Raw genomic sequence first — 21603 nt, 5'->3', positions numbered from 1 at the left:
GGTTTTAAAATATGATATTGAAGCAGAGTGTCTGATGAAGTCTCCTCAGGGGACTGCCATGGTGCTTACACTGATCTTCATTTTTTTATTCCAATTTATAAGTTGTACAAGAATTTGATTATGATTTCGTCTTCTCCGTATTCCTTTTCCATGCATATTTTTTTTTCAGGGACATAGTAGAACAAGAACTTTAGGTTGCATGGATCTGCTTGAGAAGTTGCCTGCCTTGCAACAGCTGCTACTTTGCCTTATGACTGCTGGGCAGTGATTCATGCAAAACAGTTATATTTGGTCTTAGTAAGCTTGTAGATTTCTGTATTCATTATGCCTAGACTCTTATTCTGATCACTGTATCTGCAGTTTCGGTGGGCCCATCGAGTGCTGCTGGAGGGTCCTCTCCTCTGTTCAATGGCCACAGCTGAGGCCATGAATAAATCTAGGATCAACAGCAGGGTTACAGCAAGAAGCAGCAACGGGAGCTCTAGGTAATCTTAGTTCTTCATTATTATTGCTATTCATAAGGTTAACTGGTAGGTTTTTTACATGTTGCTATTTGTAGCAGCTGCAAAAGCAAGGGGTTGGCCGCAGGTTCCAGCAGGAATCAGCATGTGGAAGCTCTGGGTAATCTCAATTCTTCCATATTATTGCTATCGAGATAGCTAAGTGGAGACTTTTGTATGTTGCTCCAGTTGTTTCAGATTTTTTAATGTGGTTGGGGCCATGTTCTAGGAAAATATCTTTGTATTTTGGTGATCTGGGTAAATCTCAGGGGAAACCTCCTAGATTTTTCATTAGGTAAATGAAAGAAACCCCATAGAGAGGTAGAGGAAAGAGATAGAAGTGAGAAAAGGAAAGGTAAAGAGAGAAAATTAAGAAGAGAGGGGAGGGGATGTTTTAAATTAGAACACTAGGGATCCAAGAGAGGGAGGCAGATGGGGAAGAAGGGGTAAATCTTGTACAATCTCTAAATGGAGGTATTTTTTTTTGGCATTCTATAACTGCGTTTTGTTTTCTCAATTTTATTGATTTGTAAAGTGATATGTGGTTCTCTTATAGGAGCACCAGGTATGCCATCTTGAAATTGTTTTGTTTGACAATGATAATGGATAGTAGGACTAGTTCATGCCCATTTGGACAATGTTCATTAATTCACATTAGTCTGAGCTAAAAGGATTCTTTTGTAATTGTTATGCTTCTATTTTGACAAAGGTTGGAAAAAAGAATAAAGAGAAGACGGTAGAAGAAAACAGGAGGAAAGAAGGTAAAGTACAAAAGAAATATTTATTTTATTGTTTCATTTCATCAAGAAACAAGATTGCTTTCTTGAAATTGGTTTAATTCACAAGGATTTTGGATGGTAGGACTAGTTCATGCTCATTTGGACAATGTTAGTTAATTCATGTTAGTATGAGCTAAAAGGAATCTTCTGCAATTCCCATGCTTACTATTTTGACGAAGGTTGGAAAAAAAATAAAGAAGAAAGTAGAAGAAATAGGAGGCTAAAATAGCAAGTGCAAAAGAAATATTTATTTTATTGTCTTTATTTCATCTTTTCTTAAAGCAGACATTTTGTCATAAAATTATTGGTTGTTCTAAAAGAGTTTGATGTTCCAAAAAACTTATTTCTTGTTTTGCATACTTGAACATGCTTGCATTAATTATTCCTGCATCTATGTTGATGCTCATCATGATAGTTATTAAGCCTGAAAGGTTTGGTTGATCAGACTAGAAACTGGTGAACTAGACGCTTGGCTGGTCCAGTTTTCTAGTGAGAATGAATATGCATTTGAGTGGCAAGAATCGGGTGAACCGGATTGTTATAAAGGTCTAAAATAATGATGCTGAAATGTTGAAACAAGGATCAACCACAAACCTCCTGTTTAGGTGATGAAGCATCTTAACTAACTATGCCAATGCTTATTGTTGTTCTATTTAAGTTGCTTTATAATCAATTATTTCTAAAAAATAAATTATTTTTTCCTTAAGTAGAAAATAAACTATATATATACTCATTTTATTTTTTGAATGTTTAAAAAACTTTAGGGGATGGGCCTCAGCGCAATAGTAAGGTTGCTCTATTCCAACTTGGTTGTCATGGATTTGAAACATAGAAGTAGCCTTTCCAGATGTCGGGGGTAAGCCTATGTTCATTTGGCCCTCTCCAAATCCTGTAGTGGTAGGAGCATCGTGCATTGAAATACCCTTTTATTTTTGAAAATATCATTCATAATGTTAGAAATATCAATAAGTTCCATATATTCTCCTACATTACACATAATTTTTCATAATTTTTAAAAATGAAATAGTTCATGATTTTATTCTATTTATGGTACAGTTAAAGACTAGCATGGAATGATGATTTATGGGATTTGTAAGGTAGTATATAAAATAAAAATAAAAATGATTCAATTTTTATATTATTTCTATTTTTATTTATTTTTATTTTTAAAAATATATTTTTAATGTAAACCCAATCCAAATGATTGACTTGATGGTTAGACCGGTGACCAAATGACCCTAGTTTGGTCTTTGCTCCGGGTTTGATAACTATTCTCATCATATTTATAGAGTCTAATTTTGTTGTTTTAGTGATGAAAATTACATTTTCTTCAAAATCATGATATTGAATCAAGATAAATTTCTGAAATCTTTTAATTGAATAACATAAAAATTAAATATTTGAACATATTTGTAACTTAGTAATTATCTTAATTTTATTTATTTATTTGTAACTAACTTGGTAGTTAACTTAGTATCTTAAATTACCATGACAAATACCTAATACTTTTTTATTTATTTGTAAATTTTGTAACTAAGTTTGTTATTTGTCTTTCCATAAGAAATGTAACTATCTTAGTTGAAAAGTAATGCAACGCAGTTGTAATGTAAACAACATTAGTAGCCATGTGTCATGCAAAACATGTTTTCTCTATATTTTCCTATACTTTCTACTATTTCTGCTTATTTCACATTTCAAGGTTAAATGTTTTCTGAATTTTTCCTAAGCAATTGAATGCAAGTTATGATGTTTGGGCTCCGCCCTTATTTTTTTTGAATTTTTAAGCTCAAAAAATTGAAAAAAATGAGGGCGAGGCCCTTATTTCGTTTTGAAACAGGGCCCTGCCCCTGTTTTCATGTGGTCGTAGGAGATGGGGGCTTGAAAGCCAGTAGTGAGCTGTTGTATGATAGATGGAAGAGGAGAGCAAAAACCAACAAATCATTAAGATACTACGCCTGCCCCTTAAAGCTTGCCTTAGTGGGATGACAAGAGCAAGAACCCTAGATCATGAGGTGCACTCAGCAAATCCTCTGGTAGTTAACTAGACTGGAGCATGACATATGCAATAACAGCCGTATATCAATGTATCATGTGCTGATAGCATGCCAGCTTGTCACTAGCATGGTATACGCCTGAACATTTCACTTCTCGGCATGCGTTAGCACCATTGCATGCCAAGCACCGGCATGCATCTGATACCAAGCAAACATTAGGTGCCATCGAGGCACTAGAATGGTATTTACTGAGCAGTATTCTATTTGTAGTGCACTAGAATTCTGTGTACTAAGCTTTATCATGTATGTCAAGACTTGTTTAACATGAGTTGACACATGGTATGCTATAGTGGTCGGTATTGGTGCATGCCAGCATCCATACCATACTGATTCGCTGTACAGGGGGCAGACCTAGTGTCTGTACACCACACCAACCCCATACTAGGCATACCGACACTGTAACAATATTTACTAGTACAGAAATTGTACTCAGATGGTGAACCTTGGTTGACACCCTTGTAGTCCTGGTCATTTTCTAACCATTGTTTCCCCTTTTTTTCCTTTCTTTTTATTGCAATTGTAGCTACTAGTCAAGTGGTGTTCACCCAACCTTGTATTTCATACAAATAGACAGAAACACCTGACTTTTACGCAACTCCACCTCATTGATCTTTCTAGTATGGTGTTGTTTTAATACTATCTACATGTGTTGGATCAAAAATATCACTGTACTTGGTGTTTTGGGGGAGCGCAACTTTTTTTATCCTTTGTAGCATCCTCTTTTTATTAGGTTCTTAAAATTTCTTTTAGGTGGCAAAAAAAAGTCTTTATTATTGATCATCTGCCAATTCTGGTCACCTTAAATAATCTGAATTGCTTACAGAAACTAGTAATCTGCTAGCAGTTAGCACAGTAATCTGAAATGCTTAATTTAGAAGAATTTCAGGGAAGACTAAATAAAGAAGCTGATGCCATCTAAATATAGCAAAAACATTAAGAAACCATTTAAAGACTAATGATAGAAAAACAACATATATTTCTTTAGTAATAACTATAGCCTCATCACCAACAATTGTTAGCTCAATTGGTTGCCACCTCTCCCCTAAGAGGTTGCCCTTGGATGAGGTTCAAGGTTCAAATCCTATGTATTGCATAAATAAGAAATATAGACTTATCATGGCATGGTATTGTGATAAAAATCTAAAGAGTTTTTTTAATTGACACAACTCTGAATGTGATAGTTATCATTTTCTTTCTTAAATTTATTGAAGAGCCATTTTTTATGGAGGACTATCCATAGGTTGCAGCCTTATGAACTGTACGAGCATGAAAAGAGAAAGCTTTTTATTTCTCATAGAATAGGGAAAAATTGAGCATGACAATACAGTCTGCACAGTCTATTAGCTACCCTAATTCATCTATTAGGAGTTTTTCTCAAGTAATACAACAACGATAACCAAGATCTTTACCAACAAATTGAGTTAAATTCTGAAGTGTGACTCTAGATCAAGTAGAATGAAACTCGTCTAAATCTCCTCCTCTCTCTTTCTCTCAATATTCTTCACTTAGCAAAAAAAGTAAAAAAAAATAGAGGCAAGCAGAAATTCTGGAGGGCATGAGATTGTGCACCATGTGGTCCATACCTTTATTCGCTGTTATTCTGTAGAGCTGATTTAAACTTATTTATATGTTTTTCCTCATATAATTTAATTGAGAACCTTCCAAAGATGGTTTTCACATATCACAGATCTTCATATTCTGTTACTTAAGATTTTGAATATTTCAACTATCTATAATTTTTATGGAAATTGTATGTTAAAATCCCATGTAACTTCAAAATAGCTTCAGGTTTTTCAAGGGAAGAGTTAGTAAACTTTTTAGAAGAGGATATATGTGGCTGTGCTAGTATTTTTCATAGTTGATGAAGTTGTGCCATCATTTTCCACCCAAGGAGCAGTTATTAGTTACCAGAGGATTGCCACATCTGGGTTTAAAATATATTTTTTAGCAACTTGTTGCGTTTAAGTTGTATAATGAGATTTTCAAGAAAAAGGAGGGGAAAGGATTCATTTTAGACATTTATTTTCAGTACATTACAATCAAGTTCATTCATTTTACCCCAAAAGTTAATTTTCATTTTATACAAAAAAATTTCAAAATCTCATGTTGGACATGAAAAATCATTCCATAATCAAATTTGGGTTATTTGGGCCAATTTATAAACTAACAAATATAAATGTTTCCGAGAGAAAATTTCAACAGAAGGAGATATAATTTAGAAAGGCAAAATGAATTTTGTTAAGGAAAATTTTAAGGAGGTGTGAGGGATGCTAAAATGTATTCTGAAGTTACATTCAGGTTTTGGACTAAGGGGAGTGTATCAATGTATATATTTATGTCTGAGGAAAAATAATGCATTTATTGTTTCATGTTAACTTTATATAGCTTTACAGGAAAGTGATAGTAGACTTTCAGACCAAGGGGAGTGTATTTGTGGATACACTTGTTGATATTAAGGAGGATGCATTCATTTAATATTTTCCATTTTTTTATCTTACAGGAAAGCAGTTTTGGCCGTATTTACCTTCTTTTCCTTTATAAATATATTTAATGAAGCCCTCTCCTAGAGGTTTCCAGGAAACTAAAACATTCTCCCTATTCTCCTTATTTGCTCGTCTTTAAGTCTGAAGATTTTTGGGCTTTCTGATGAGCGGCAGGGTTTCTTCTCAAAGGGGTGCTTCCTTTTCTCAGGAATTCCATGTTTTGCAGGTCTCCCCTCCCAAATATTGCACGAGTTTGTGGATTTTAAGGTGAAATTGGGAAGCAAGGGAAGAATTTTGGAAGATCCAGTGGCTGAAGTTCATAATCTTTGAATTTCTTCTGCTGCATTCTTATCGGAGAGGTATTTTTCATTGTATTTCCCTTTATTGCCTCAACTGTTAGGAGGGTTTTATTAGTATTATTTTTTTCCCCAAAAAGAATAGGGTGCTACATTACTTTTTCTTATTCTGGCTCATTTCTTATCATTCTTACATGAAGCTCTTGTCCTTCTTTTATTACCATTTGGGATTGAGTTTGGAACTTTGGGCCGAGAGTTTCAAGTGTTTCACATTCCTCCTGCTTGATAGGTCTCTGGATCTTGCTTCAGCAGATTTTTGATGGAAAAATTGCAGATTTTTGATGGGAAACTTGCTTATTTTTGGCAATTTCTTGCTCAATTCTGTAGAAAAGATGCAGATTCATATTTGCTTCGCGGAAGGCAAAAAAAAAAAATCTCAGTTTTTTTTAAATTTTTATTCTTCTGAAAAGGATCAGAAAGTAGTTTTCCTTGGAAAATTTCAGGTGATAGTCTGTAACTCGAAACTTTTAATCTTGGAGAACATGGAAGCGAGATTTGAGAGAGAAACATGGGGTAGGAAATCCTTCAATGATCTTGTGCAGAGAAATCCAGCCCAAGCACATCCTCTTAAAAATGATGTGCAATCGATATCCTCTTTAGAGGGAGTTACTGTCAGTAAATCTACTGTTACCAGAAGCATGCAATGCATGGGAGTGCCAGTGATTAGGGAACATGGATGGCTAAGGAAGCATGGTACAGATGCGATCGTGGCACTTGAAACAATCCCCGAATCCATGACAGCTCCTGGCCCATCCAATGCTGTAGGAGGGTTCTCTCCCTCTTCTTCAGCAGCTGCAACACTCACAGTGGAGGCTATGAATAAAGCAAAGCATCGGCTGCCAGGTTCAAGAAGAAAGCGGCGGATGGAAGCACCAGGTAATATCAATTATCTCTTTTTGTTGCTACCAGGTTTTGCAATGCTATGAATCTTTTATATGTTTCCGTAAATATTTGAATTGATCTCCTGTATATAGCTACTAAAATGACATCTTTGTTTGGGTTGTTATGATCTGGTTACGTAAGTCATGCTTATTTCAGACTGACTGAAAGATTGGGCCCTGCTGGGTGCTGAAGATAGGAAGTTCACTCTGTCAATAGGGTAAAGAAAGGCTGTTTTATTTTCTGGTGATTTGACTTGCTTGGTAGACCTGATCTGACAAGCTAGGAATGGAGATGTGGGGCAATTACCTTTATTTCCTTGTTCTCGTTTTTGTTTACTGGAGGTCTGGGAAATTCAAATCTGATTCTTTCAATCCTAAAAGTATGAATTGGCACTTGTGATTTGAAAATTTATTCTTTTAATGATGCATGGTTCGGTAAGTTGTTATTTGTAAAAATAATTTTCTTCTGCCTGGTAAATGGGATGATTGGACCTTTGCTGAAGCTCTGCATGCAATATTTTCTATCAACAAATTGCCAATTTTATTTTGGATTGTAACACATGCATCTGATTCTGTGAAAGCTTGTAGTCTTGTTTCCATCATTCTAGATGCCTTTTTCGTGTTTCATTTCAACTTAAGGAATCTTTTGTAGATTTTGAAAGTGTGCTCTTGTTATTTGTGTTTCGTTATGCCCACCCAGTATTCTTTATTCTGTGAACTTTAACTGTAAATGGGTACTGCGTTATGTATATTTTGTGCTGAAGATGCATAAAAAATGCTCTTTTTTTTAATGTAATTTATTCTCAGAAAGCTAATCACCTGTAGGATCATCTGAGACTGGATTTGTCGCGCAAGTTGTTACTGTTGATACTGGCGAGGTAATTCTTCTTCTGCGTAAAGAGTCTCTCTTGTTCGTTTAAATTGCATTTTATCATGGAAGTTTTTTTCACATTATAAGAAAATTCGTTTTGTAAAGAAGATATTCCATACAGGTTTGGGATCAATATATCTGATGATTGTTCAACACTCTCATTCTTTAGAGTTTATGCGTCCCCAACAGTTTGTTATGAAATGAATGGTTTGCGTTGGCTGCTTGTTGCTGACTTGTATGTCATTTATTAGTGACTGATGACAAAGTTATTTAACAAAATTGTCTACATGCAGCTAGTTATCAGTGAAGGCCTTTATATAATGTATGTGGTTAGTGATTGTGCAAAGTGGTGCTAAACATATGATCGCTTTGAAATCCAAGATATGCTATAGCTGTCTATTCTTAGCCATAATCATTATCTATGCACTTTACCTAATGAGTTAAATAACTTTATATAGTCAGATCTTTCAGAAGATTTGCAAACCTGAAATAAGTAACCAGTTTTAATGATCATCAAATTCATAATAATTTCCACTTAATAAAAGAAATACTTATAAATGTTTAAGACACAAAACTTCTTATGCTCATGTTTGTTCTTGGTAATTTCTGTGCCTCTTGTGGGTAACATCCTCCTTGGATGCTCACTTTTGTGCCTTGTGTCCTAAAATAATTTATCCTATTGCTAAATAGCAATGTAGTATTGCAATTCCATTGTGTATTTGGTACTATTGGTGATTGTTACCTATACTAATAGTAATCTTTCATATTGAAGTTTTAGTTTGGTTTGATTTCTTGAAATTTCTAATTATAGAAACTGGATTTCTTTTTTTTCTCTCATCAAATATACCGACTAAGCATTATAATTAGCATTTTTAGTAGACCCTATCTAGTTTACATGTTTTGTTGTTCCATCGGTCAGAGTTTGATACTAGGCCTTTAAGGATAGGTTGGGCCGCAAGCAAAGGAATGTTTTGGAGCCAGGTATATGACTCCATCTCCGTGAAGCATGGACACAAATGTGGGAAACAAATAACATACTTCTGTTCTTATCACATGTAAAAAAGCTTCCTTAAGGAATCACATGTTATCACAATAACATAGTTCATACTCCATTCAATAACATCTCATAAAAGAGGTGCCACCAAGCTAATTTGACAGGAAGTCTCTGCTTACATTAACGAAGGGAGAGATATAGGCATAGGAGAAGGGTGAAGGGAAGAGAACAAAGAAATAGTTGTGGAGGAAGAGTTGAGAGGTGGAGAAGAAAAGATCAAACATGTATTTGCTGGCTAATATTGTCTTGTTCGTTGTGAAGCATCATTGCCATAGGCTGCATTATGAATGTCCGCCAAGTCCAGATGCCACTGATGCACCTTCATTCCTCTAACATCCTTTTCTTCTCTCTCTCTCTCTATATATATAGAGAGAGAGCTAATATGAGGTCGTCCACACAACAACTTAATAAGATCTTCTCCGACTGGATGATTAAGGGCCAAGCACTAACGACCCGGGCCATTAATGTGATCCACTATCTCTCAATTACTTGGTATCAAAAAAATTATGGGATCCAGAGATCCCTAGCCTATGCATCCAATAGTTGAAAACGGATAGTTCAAATAACATGAATAACCTATATAATTCATATTTTTTGACCATTGGATGCATAGGACATGGATCTCCAAATCACATGATTTTTTGACGCTAAGCAGTTTAGAAATGATTGATGATATTTAGTGGCTCAGATCATCAATACCGGGCCCTTGGTCGTCCTGTCAGGACCAACCTTATTTGGACTATTATGTGGGCACCACCCACATATTGGCTCTACCTTTCTCTAGATATATGTATATATTTGCTAGGACATGTATTCAAGAGAAAAGGGATAAAAAAGAAAACGCTTGATAAATGTGAATTCAAGTTTAAAAACTGACCGATTCAATCTGGTAAATTGCTAGTTGTCTCCAAAAGTACCTCGAAGTACCTTATAAGTATCTAGATCCTATTTTAAGGGACCTAGAAAAAATATCAAACATGCTCTTTGCTGTATTAGACATGCATCAGTATTTGAATATGCACACGTGCAATTTGACATAACTCTAAATCCGAGCTTGAGCTTCAACCAGACTTGTAGCTTAGTAATATCCCAAAAGATCACAACCACCCCTAAACCTCCTCCCATAGTTGCTCTGTCCCTCTTTGCTTCACCTTGCTTCTCCCTCTCCTTAATGCCCTCACTTTCCGACAATACAAGGTTAAATCACGTGCGTGCTGCCTCTATGCATCTTTCCACTGCCTCTAATACTTAATTCAACTCTCCTGCTAGTCCCCCAACCATCCTCTCTCAAGTCAAATGTTCAAATCCTAGTACCCTATAACACCATTCTACGCCTCTCTTTTTTCTGTATGTAGGAGCATGTATATGGTAGTGCTTACAGTTAGAAACCAGGCTTGTGGAGCAAGCTGAGCCTCTCTTTATTCGTCATAGTTCTTACTTCTTCGACAACTAGCAAAAGTTGCATTAATATAAGTCTAGGAGTCATGTAGAAGCAGAATTAGTTGGACAATTTTTATAAAGATAGATCTCAAAAACAAAATTATAAAAATCAAGATGGCTGAGCTATTAAAAAATTTGTTAGCTACCCACTCTTGTCAATAGTTTTAAGAATTCAATAGTGATTCTTGAAGTCAATGTCAGGTTGGTCACTTGTTATAAAAAATTACATAATCCATCTAAAAATCCTTCTCAACTTATAATTCTGCAATATAGTTATCCATTTTGATGGGAAAAGGCTTGGATGATGACGATGAAAACATATAATATAATTATAATTTCACAAAAAAACAAAGGTCTGTTTCTTGTTCTGCTGGTAGCATTTTATTATTATTAAGTGATATTATGTTAGTATGACATAGTAAATGATTTTCTATTTGGACTGTTGGGCAAACCAGCAATTCTTATTTCTTCAATATCGAACAAATTTGGTGATCTAATTTACTTGAAGATTGATTCGAATAAGATAAGATGTGAGAAAAGAGAAGGGAAAAGAGAGAGGATATTTTGTGCGAGGCTCTGTTCAGGAGGTAGAACTGCATTAAAAAAAGTCAAATATGAGAATTGCATCATGCAATGGCATTTAAAGACAATGAGGTCATGCAGTGGGATCTTGTTTTGAAACTAATTTGGATAAAGGATTCTTTCCTTTATAAATTTCTGAAAGAGATTTAATTACCCATTACTCTGATCACCTGAAGAAATAAAAGGAAACTAAAAAATGATTTAAAATTTTTTTATCAGATAAAAAGGAATGACATTGGAACTAACCAAAGAATAGTCTTAATGTAATACAAATTGGAAAACATCTTTTACTTGGAAATTGGAACCTAGACATTACTCCTAGAAGGTTCATTACAATCATCATCCATGCCTGTTCCCCTCCAATAAGGGGTCCAGCTATAAAGTTATCATTAAGAAAGATGCTGGAAGGATTGAGCGGATTCTGTATCCGGCTTACAATCTGATGTCAATTCTCTGTGTACTGAATTTATAGAAAAATTTAGGCAAAAGTGGGACTTCCCACAAAACTTGTAATCAAAGTCCGCCGTACTGGTACCGGTCGGCGTACCGGTGGCGGCCCGAACTGGTACGGTACCGGTCCCGTTGAATAGCCGAGTTTTGGGGTTCTGCATACCGGTCCCGTACCGGTCCTCCAATGATAAGCTTCCGGTACTAGATTCCACGCTGATCCGATACCAGTTCAAAGCGGTACCGGTACATACCGGCCAGTATGGGCCGGTACGGCAGACCTTGTCAGACAAGGCTTGTCTGTAAAGCTATTTGGCATGTTCGGTGATCTACCTTATTTTTTGTAGTTCTCATGCAACCAAGGAAATGCCCACCATATTTTTTCTAAAAGATTTATATAGATAAAAAGAAATTAACATAAAAAGCAACCCCTCAAAAATAAAAATAAAAGGTTAGCTCAAAACATAGGGTCCTAGATCTTGGAACGTATTCGAAGTAGTACCACTATCTCCCTTAAAAACTCTCAAGACAATTGTCATGGTCTCATTTGTATTCCCCTTCCCCTCCCTCTCCCTCTCTCCATGTTGCTCTCATTCTCCGAATCTCCTTTACCACTTTGACCTATCAATGACAAGGACAACATCACTATAATTATTGCATGTGTGTCATTGCCCCTTCACCTTTATGTTGCCATTTGACAACCACTCCTCACTTCTAGGCTCTCTCCCTCTCGTCTCCCCTCTTCAAGTGCAAGAGCGTGGCTCAATTTGGGTTGACGTTAGCTCAAAATTTTTACTTTGGTGAGGCATATTTTTTTGGTTGAACCCAATGCACTCCCATTGACAAAAGAGTATGTAGAAAGATTTGCAATTGACATGCTTATATAACTATTCATTTTTTTCAAGATGGATCAATTTACACATTAATAATATTTAAATATTATTTGCACTTGGCAACTATCTTGGGAAGGTTATATACTAAGAGTAATATAGGAGGCAAATATAGTTTCATGTATGCTTACCTTAAAATTCTAGTTTCTTGTTCAATGTAAAATGGTTAAAGAAATCAAAGGGGAAGAGCCTCAATGCACCTAGAGTAGAAGCAAATGGTAGACAAGATTATTTGTACATGTCAAAAGTGAGAAGCAGGATACAAGCTAGAAGTATTAGATTGATCTTGATGCAACATATATGGATTCAAGACAAGCTAATATCATTGATAGATCTAGCACACATGGTAATAGAGTTGTGGTCTTCTATATTATTCATGTTACCTACCGGCACAATGTGTATATTAAATGCAATATGGTAAAGATCACTGTTCATATAACAAACATTGTTCCCTAATTTGATCCCAAAGAGGACTCCTAATTGATCCCGGCACCATAGCAATCACTGTTCGTGTTACAATACCATGTGAACAGTAACAACACTTTCTTATTTTAATTTTCCAGGCTAGAAAACAAAAAAGAAAAGAATAAAAAGATCGACCAAAACAAACTAATGACCCTTTATTGAGAACTAATCTTTGACTCTACTTGACATTTAATATTGACCATCTAACAAACCACTGACCATGATTTTCTCCTTGATTACGCTGGATGGTAGGATGTGGAATCAGATGATATCCTGCATCAGGACGCCCTTAGCTAACTGAGTTTGTAAGGATATAAATATGGCATAATATTAGTTGTGGTCCACAATAGGAATATATGGCGAAGGAGGATCCATAAAGCCAGAACCAGATCGTTGGAAAAAGGCTAGATGTTTATTTTTAGAGTTATGGTTATTCTCCACCATTGGATTTAAAAGACTTGGAGGCTAATAGTGCAATATTAGGTTACCAAATCATAGTGATAGTCAATCATGACTATTGATTTACTACTTAATCAAGCTCTGGTTGTAGCAAACTAGCTTGTTGAATATAACACCAAAGAACATACCGCTAGAATGAAATCTTCATTATAGGAAAGATGTTTGTCGCTTGAATTACCGAAGTGTGCCTCTAAAATTGAAAATTAGGTTCAAGGTTTTAAGTATTGATGCATGTACCTGTATCAACAACCAATTGATATGAGCACACCAAGTGTCAATAGATAGGGCATGCTTATATGGTACCCACTGTTGGTATAAAGGGCATGCCAAAGACTAATTCCTTACTAATTCCGCATAGTATACCTAGTACGGACCATTTGGACCTTGCTTAGATTATTTAATCTCTCTAATTCATCATCATGTACCACTATGTTTGCTTTTTAAGATTCTAAGATAATCATCTTGTGGACCTCTAAATTCTTATCATTGTTGAATACTCCTATGGATATTGAGGTATTTTTACTTTCAGGTCATCAGAGATATAATTTGTGGAATTAGGACCTTATTTTATTTTTCAACTTGATTGCCTAAATATGCAAATAGAGTGATTATAGGACATTTTTGCTATACCAGAATCTCATCGCTGGACACGTTTGTCGACTTGATCTCATTGTTCCTTTATTGGAAGGCTTGGGTTTATCTCATACATTTAGTGCCTCTCTTCTTCGTCCATTGGAGGTTTTGAGTTAGTCTCTTATATACAATGGCTCTATTCTACTATTTATCCTAGTTGTGCCATCATTGCCAATTTACAGAACCCTTCATGTTAGTTCCTCTTTGTGTAAAGCTAATTTTACCCATTTATTTTCTTGAGTCTTTTCTTATCTTGAGTCATTCTTGGTTATTACTTGTCTCGAGGCATTTTTGACTCATTCATGCCCTCACATGCATGGTCCAGGTCACCCACGAGGGAGGGTGTTAAGCCATGATATACATTGTTGAGCTCTTGCCTAAAAACCTAAACTTTTCGGTTCTAGTGGTAAGTTAACATCCTTGAAGTAGATCACCGAATTATAGAAAAGCAATAATCTGATTTGTACACGTAATGCCTAACTCCTATAAGACTGAATACAACTAAAACTAATGCCACGTTTGGTTTGTGGATGAGGGCTGGAAATGGAATGGTAATCTGGATTTGGATCCAATCTAGTTTGCGCAACAAGTAAAGGAGTAATATTTCTTTTGGAATTGCCATTCCTGTAAATAGGGGAGTTATGATTCCACTCTTAAAGGGGATAAATGGCCATTTCCGGAAGAATGGGAATGATGGATACTTTTAGTATGAACGATTAACAGCATGTATTCTATAAATTGGAAATTATATATGTGGTATGTTAAATTAGCAGCATTTATGTTATAAACTAAGAATGAATATTTACATTTGCATTTAAGAAAAATATTTGTTTGGATGGGCAATGAAAATTAAAGTAACAGCCACTAAAGCAACAAAACAATTATTATTAAAAGTGCTATGCATATATAATATAACAAGAGGCCTCCAAAATTATTATAATGCCCATTATTTTTTTGCCTGTATTCCTTGGTCAAGACTCTAGAGTATGCTCAAGAAAGTGTTAATTTTTTTGCTTTTATTCTGAAACATAACTGGCTAAAGTAAATAATAGAATGTAATGGAAATTCCATTCCCTTGCATTCCTTTCATTTCATTCCCACATAATGGAAATGGAATGGTGATTCTATCTCCCTGTCTTCCATTTCTGTTCCATTATAATTTCCCATTCTGATTCCTTTTTTCAGTGAATCAAGCATGGCATAAATAAATAGAAATAGTGACAAGTTGAAGATTTCCAAATAAAGAATTTTAAATAAATAGAAACAATGATAAGTTGAAGGTAAGGATGTATCCACCCAACTAATGTCCATATCATTTTGCATTTCCCGACAAATATAATATGTCGCTATTCTAAGCAGTTATTTTAATCTAGGTAATGAAGAACTTGTCATTCGTAATGGTTCAAGTGTCCCATTCGGTTACTAGTATGGTTCAAGCGTCCATTTGGTTTGCCAGGCCGGTCACCCTATTCTATCACTAAGAGGGAGAGAGAAAGAGAGAGACAAGGAGAAAGAGAGAGAAAGAGGACCGACCACGGTCTCGTCCTCTATGGAACAGGGGAGAAGGGAACGAAGCAGAGGATTGCAATCATGGTCCTATGTTTTGAAACTTCTTTGATTTTATTTTGAATTGAATCCGACAAACTATATACTGACTTTCCTTTGGTGAACTCGCAAACCGTCTGCTGACTTCAATTCAAAATTTGAAAATAAAAAAAAAGAAGTTCGAAATGCCTTGGAATGTCATGGTATGGGTCGGTACCATGTTGAACCGGTCACCAACCGGTATGCCCTCTTATATTAGCTCGGTGAACCTTACTTTAGATGATGATCATGTTCATACTAAGATTGATTTTGTTCATTATTGCCGGTAGAATTCCTTTATTAAGTTTTGGAAAGAAAAAGAAATTGTGAGATGCATATGTGTACATATTCTAAATTGATATGCAAAAGAAAAGAATAAGTGGATCTAGAATGTAGTTATGGGATTTGATATTGAATAATTGACATGTATTATTGCAATTTAATTTTTTAAATAATGGTACATATAAAATAAATTATGCTATTACCTTTATATAACAACTTTATAATGATCATGAAATATTTATAACAACTGTGATCCATTGGCTGTTATATGTTTTTATATTGTAATAAAGGAGCCATGAAGCCATTATGACAATCCTTTATTTAGGTTGATCCGGTGGTCTGCAAAGAAAATTCAAATTCTTAAATGATCACTTATAATTGGGAGACTTACTTATTCAGTCTTTTTATGTGGTGCTGCAATAAATTACTCCTAGATTGCAGTGCAAATTCATCTTACACATTTGTCGACCATAGTTGAGAAGTCTTTTGGGCAATTTCTGTACTCCTCTCTCTCTCTCTCTCTCTCTCTCTCTCTCTCTCTCTCTCTCTCTCTCTGTGTGTGTGTGTGTGCGCGCGCGCGTGCGCGTGCGCGCATGTCTCCTTTGCTTGTTTGTCTGCATATGTTGATTGGAAAACTCTTCCCCTCTCACTTTAGATATGCTGACAAGATCCACCTCTAAATGATCCATCTACCCATGTTGATGGCATCATGTTGTGTAGAGAGGTTACTCTATTCGGGAGATCAGATCCTCCAATTGGATTCTGATCTTGAAGTTGTGGATACTGTTTTGAATTATCTGATCCATGTGTCAACACTCAACACCATTTAGATGGGATAAGGCTTTTTTTTGCAGGTTGATCTTAATGCTGAATTTGAAGTCTACAAAAAGATCTGCTAACCTCTTCCTCTTCTTCTTCTTCTTAGTCATCTTCTTCCTCCACCTTTTTTCCCTTTTTTTAAAAGAGATCTGCAAACATTAACAGCTAACTAATATGTGTTTTTTTTTTTTTTGGTTTCAGGATGTTGTATCCAAAATTATGACCTTTTTACAACAAGGACCACGTGCTGTTTGTATACTATCTGCATGCGGGGTTATTTCCAAAGTGACCTTCCAACAGGCAACGACCTCTTCTGAGACTATGATTTATGAGGTTCGTAGTTTTGGAATTGCAGCTGATATGTTGAAAATGAATTTCTTGTGTGCAATCTTAGAAACACTCTTTGTTTAGTATTCAGGTCATCTGCTGTCCCTCTTCTACTTATCTTTGTTTGTTTGATCTATTCACCCCATATAGTTGATACAAGGTTTGACGGTTGTGATTTGGTTATGTTTCATATATTTAGAGATGCTGAAAAATTGATGTTTTGCATATAGCTGGACGATAAGTCTAGTAAACATTCATCATTCTAGTGTTCAGCAACTTTTTACTACTGGTGAATAAAGTTGTAGTTTTGCCTTTGATACACAGATGAATTTAGACGTGCATAATCTTAGTTTTTGACATTTGAAAATTCCTAGTTTTTTATGTTCTTGCATATAGTCCAAAAATAAGTGCTTTCATGGAACCTCAGCTTTGACAAAAAAATTTTCCATCTGTATTTTATAACAAGTTTTTTTTTTACTTGTATTAATGCTCTTGTGATTAACACACAGGGTCATTTTGAAATTCTGTCACTTTCTGGCTTGTCGCTGCCATCAGAGAGTGGGGACCAGTGCAGCCGTGCAGGAAGGCTAAGTGTGTCACTTGCTTTCCTTGATGGTCGCATTCTAGGTGGTGTGCCAGGACTCATGACAGCAGCATCTACTGTGCAGGTCATTCTCAATTCATATTGCGGTGTAAAATTCCTTAAAACCATTGCTGATTGGGTTGGAACTATTTTCTTCACATAATCCTGCAAGTTTCCGTATATATTATTAATGGACAGTTGCATGTTAATATAAATAGATGTCTACTGCCCTTTTTTGCTACCCATGTACGTTTCAGATATGAAAGTGTTCATCATGCTATGTCGCCTTTTTAAAGATTTACAGAATGGGAATGTTCCTTACAAGTTAACTTGCACGTCTTTTACATGTTATCCACTTAAAACTGGTGATGATTACTTTTTCTGAGATATGCATGTTTCATACAGCCCTCTTGGATGAGAAAGTTATTAGCAAGTTAGTCTGTTTCCCTTTTCTGAATTGTTAATTCAGAAAATCCTGGTTAAATTTTAAATTATGTCATCTAAAAGAATTTCTTGAATTCCTCCCTACATTACTCAAATTATTGCTGGAACATAAGCTTTTTCTCATCTGGTCCATGAAGTTAATGCTTATGTTTTGAATAATGTGTTTCTCTGGGGCTGTATGAAAGGATATAATTTCAAACTGATACATCATCACATATGCTATAATGATACTAAATGAAAATCAATTCTTTCTTTCAGTTTTGGTGTTTCGATGTGTTGATACCCTTTTACAATCTGAAATTTTATGTATTACCTGCTTACTCTTCCTCTAGCAGGTTCTATTCTCAGTGTTATACAACCATCAATTTCTCATTGCAGGTGGTCTTGGGCAGTTTTATTGCTGAGAACAGAGAAGTATCAGATGCTGCACCAGGTGAAGCCATGGGAGCTTGCAATCCACCATCACAAGGCACATCAAGTGAGTTTTCTGGAAGCCCTAAGAGTCTAGTCTTTGGAAACACTGGCACTTGGAACAGTAATTAGCTGGGCTGGTTATAAATGCAATGGTGATTGCTGGTATAGTTTTAACTTTTATTATATTTGTTCATTCAATCCGGCTTTTCCTGTTACCATGTTTAATTTTCTGGCTGTCTTTCTTGCATCACTTTTCTGTTACCATTCTCCAAGAATAGGTGCCTTTTAAACTATCAATATCACTTTATGTCAGGCATTTGATTGAATTTCAACCAGATTCACATAAAATCAGCATTTGTAATGTTGGTTGATCTGATATATAAAACAAAAAAAGTATATTAGAAACTAATGTTGGTTGGACTTGCATATTGGCATTGGTATGCAGAGATCTCTAACCATGCTCCCCAATTTGTCCAGACCTCTATGTAGATTATCCTATATAGACCTGTCAAGTGTCTGATCTTTATTTATGCACAATGAAGTTTGGTATATGCAAGAGATCGGTAACTCATCATGTTACAGAATGGGTAAAAGGAGTTGGGGGGGGGGGGGGGGGGGGGGGGGGGGGAGGGGGGGATGGAGGGAGGGAGGGAGGGAGAGTGTTTCAGAACTCATTTTTCACAGCATCAAGTTACTGCTCACACGAAGAATGATCCACCTGCAAGTCATATATCAGTCGTCTGATGATGACGATGTCTTCACTCGAATAACTAAATTAGCACCTCAAATCTCTCTTTACTTCTCTTGCAACTCAGGATGAATCAGGCAATTTTTTTTTTTTTTTTTAATTTTGTCAAAAGGTTTGCCTAGGATACTAATTGATGGTTTATCTGCTGCAAACTCTGTGTTCAGTGGTGCTGTACAAAATGTTTCGAACTATAAGTCTTTTAAACGAAACTTTATTATAAGTGATGCCTTTTGAATTTGAACTATTGCACTGATGGTTCTCTAATAATGACTTGAAACAATACTTTGTTCTTTGCAGCTGGGATAAGAAATCAGAGTTGAAATAATGAGTATTCTGGCAAGCCTGTGAGCCCACTTAACTGGAAGACTTAACAAGCTGTTGAAGTAATCTAATGCTGATACCCTTGCAATCTTTGTCATTGTATTAACATTTGTGTTGCTCATGTTTTTCCTCCTCAAAATGTAAGTTCAGCCGTTGTTGCAGTGGGATCCCTAATCTTGGCGTCATGTGAGTTTGAGAGATTCTGGCATTCATGTAACTCCTTTTTGATTTTCTAGCAGGATGTTGGTTGTAAAAATCCAACTTGTGTGCAAATGTTTACATGTTAAATATCACCATGAGTTTTTCCTTTCCATGCCCTTCTATTTTTCCTTTTTTGTCATGATTAGTTAGAGGTTAAATTCTTATGAACCTTGTTTTTTCTAAGTTCGATGAGCAATTTTTGAAGTAATGAGGAAGATATTTCGAATCAATACTATGGTTAAAATCATGGTTTTAAATAATGGCATTATAACAATTATAATAGCTAATATAACAGTTTCGGCCATTCCCTGCTACATTATCCGGCTATAATGGTGGGGGGCTACTATTGTGAGACCGAGCCTCACATTGGACCGACTTGGCCCATTGGCCGGCCTGGACCAAAGAAGATGGCCCATTGACACCGCACAGCGTGTGTGTTGCATGCGCGGGAGAAGCGGAAGACTCTCGATGGGAGTCTTCTTCTCCTTTGAGTCTCGGAAGGAGCCTGACTCCTAGGGCTGCTGGGGATCCTAGGCTTCTCTATAAAAAGAAATCCCCTCTCCTCTACGACACTCCACCACCGAGAGTTCTCCTTTCTCTTTCTTCCTCTTTCTCTATTTAAATTCCTTGTTCCGCAGCACTGTGGATGCCGTCGAAGCCAAGGTAAGGCCTTGGTTTTCTTTTCCTTTTCTTCCCTGTTCTTCCATGACTTTAAACCACCACTACCGGCTCAGAAATCCGTCAAAAAATTGATTAGAAAACATCCCCTGTTTGGGCCCAACTTCTTTCTTTTTTCTGGCCATCTTCTTCACCGGCGTTTGTTGCCGAGGGCCTCAACTTCTCCCCTCATTGGCCCCTGGCTGGAGCTAGAGCCCCAACCATTGATGAGTGGCGTGGGACACGAAAATAATCGAGCAAAAGGCTCCTTGTTTGACTCTGTTTTTGGCTGATTTCCTTGCCTCTCGTCGACTAGTCGCCGCCACAGGCCGCTCTTCGCTGCCCGCCGCCGCCGCTTGCTGGCACCTCACGGGGCCACCATCTAAGCCACGCTGCACCCCCTCCCCCCTTCTTCCCCTGTTTTGCCAAGAAGGAAGAGAGAGAGAGAGAGAGAGAGAGAGAGAGGACATATTCTTCTCATTCCCTTTAATATTTCTCTTTCTTTCTTTCTCTACGAGTTCGTTTGGTTCGCGGGAAGCATTTTTTCTTCTAGAAATATGATTCCTGAAAAACAAATTTCTAAAAAGAGGATGTCTAGAAAAGTACTTTTGGCATGTTTGGTTGACCATGGAAAAGTGACAGATTTCCAGAGTGCTTATGTTTGGGTGTCTATCCACTTTTCTGGAAAAATTATATATAATTTCTATTATACCTTTAATAAAATTAGATTTTTAATGCTTTTTTAATGCTTCTTTAATGCTGAAGGGCCTTTTTGAAAAAAAATAAAAATGGAGTGATTTCTGCCTCATGGGAAAGTAACTTTCCCATGTTTCTCATGGAAAAAATTTTTCCATGAAATATGGGAATCATATTCCCATGGGAATGCAACTTTTCCATCTCTCTCATTTGAAAACTTGAACCAAACAAGAGGCATCTCATTACTTTTCCGTTGACCACATTTTTCCCCCTTCTTTTCTCGCGAACCAAACAAGCCCTACATGAATTTATAGAACTTTGTAAAGCGTCCCCCTCCTTTGTGGACCCTTGTTGACACTTGAAAAATGGGTTCCTGAATCGGCCTAGTGGTCGCACTGCGTATTGGTCTCCATCAACCTCGACCTCCCATTCCTGTTCTAAGGGGAGGGTAAAACATCTCATTTTCTTTTTCTACAAGTTCCATGGACCTCGGTACAGGGTCCGGTCTCTAGGTTGACCCTAGCAGAAAGACCCTATACCATCTTGGTGCGCAAGCAGCCTATCATATTGATCATCCCGACCCTTGTTGAGTGTTCTTAAAACCTACTATTGATGTACTTTGTCAAATGATTT

General features: G+C 36.3%; 1 protein-coding gene across 8 annotated transcripts in view; it reads left to right on the top strand.

Annotated features, from left to right (window-relative positions):
• The window catches only part of LOC103705183 (AT-hook motif nuclear-localized protein 1-like), a 22954-nt gene extending 3225 nt beyond the window's left edge, over window positions 1-19729 (top strand). For 4 of the 8 annotated variants that reach the window (XM_026803906.2, XM_026803907.2, XM_039131368.1 and 1 more), the window contains 12 exons: window positions 1-61; window positions 170-281; window positions 361-485; window positions 563-621; window positions 1210-1261; window positions 6043-6175; window positions 6616-7048; window positions 7879-7931; window positions 16781-16912; window positions 17416-17574; window positions 18312-18509; window positions 19393-19727. The exon at window positions 1-61 is cut by the window's left edge. In XM_026803906.2, the coding sequence (XP_026659707.2) occupies window positions 6655-7048; window positions 7879-7931; window positions 16781-16912; window positions 17416-17574; window positions 18312-18476 (903 nt within the window). In that variant the 5' untranslated portion in view covers window positions 1-61; window positions 170-281; window positions 361-485; ... (2 more) ...; window positions 6043-6175; window positions 6616-6654 and the 3' untranslated portion in view covers window positions 18477-18509; window positions 19393-19727. Of the gene's footprint in view, window positions 62-169; window positions 282-360; window positions 486-562; window positions 622-1209; window positions 1262-6042; window positions 6176-6615; window positions 7049-7878; window positions 7932-16780; window positions 16913-17415; window positions 17575-18311; window positions 18510-19392 lie in introns of all 8 variants that reach the window. The other 4 variants (XM_039131372.1, XM_039131370.1, XM_026803912.2 and 1 more) reach the window with 4 other exon arrangements.
• The last annotated feature ends 1874 nt before the right edge of the window (window positions 19730-21603 follow it).

The sequence above is a fragment of the Phoenix dactylifera genome, chromosome 11 (assembly GCF_009389715.1).
Source record: "Phoenix dactylifera cultivar Barhee BC4 chromosome 11, palm_55x_up_171113_PBpolish2nd_filt_p, whole genome shotgun sequence".
Lineage (NCBI taxonomy): Eukaryota > Viridiplantae > Streptophyta > Magnoliopsida > Arecales > Arecaceae > Phoenix > Phoenix dactylifera.
Note: the sequence above shows the minus strand (reverse complement) of the source record. Positions and strands in the feature narration are given on the sequence as shown.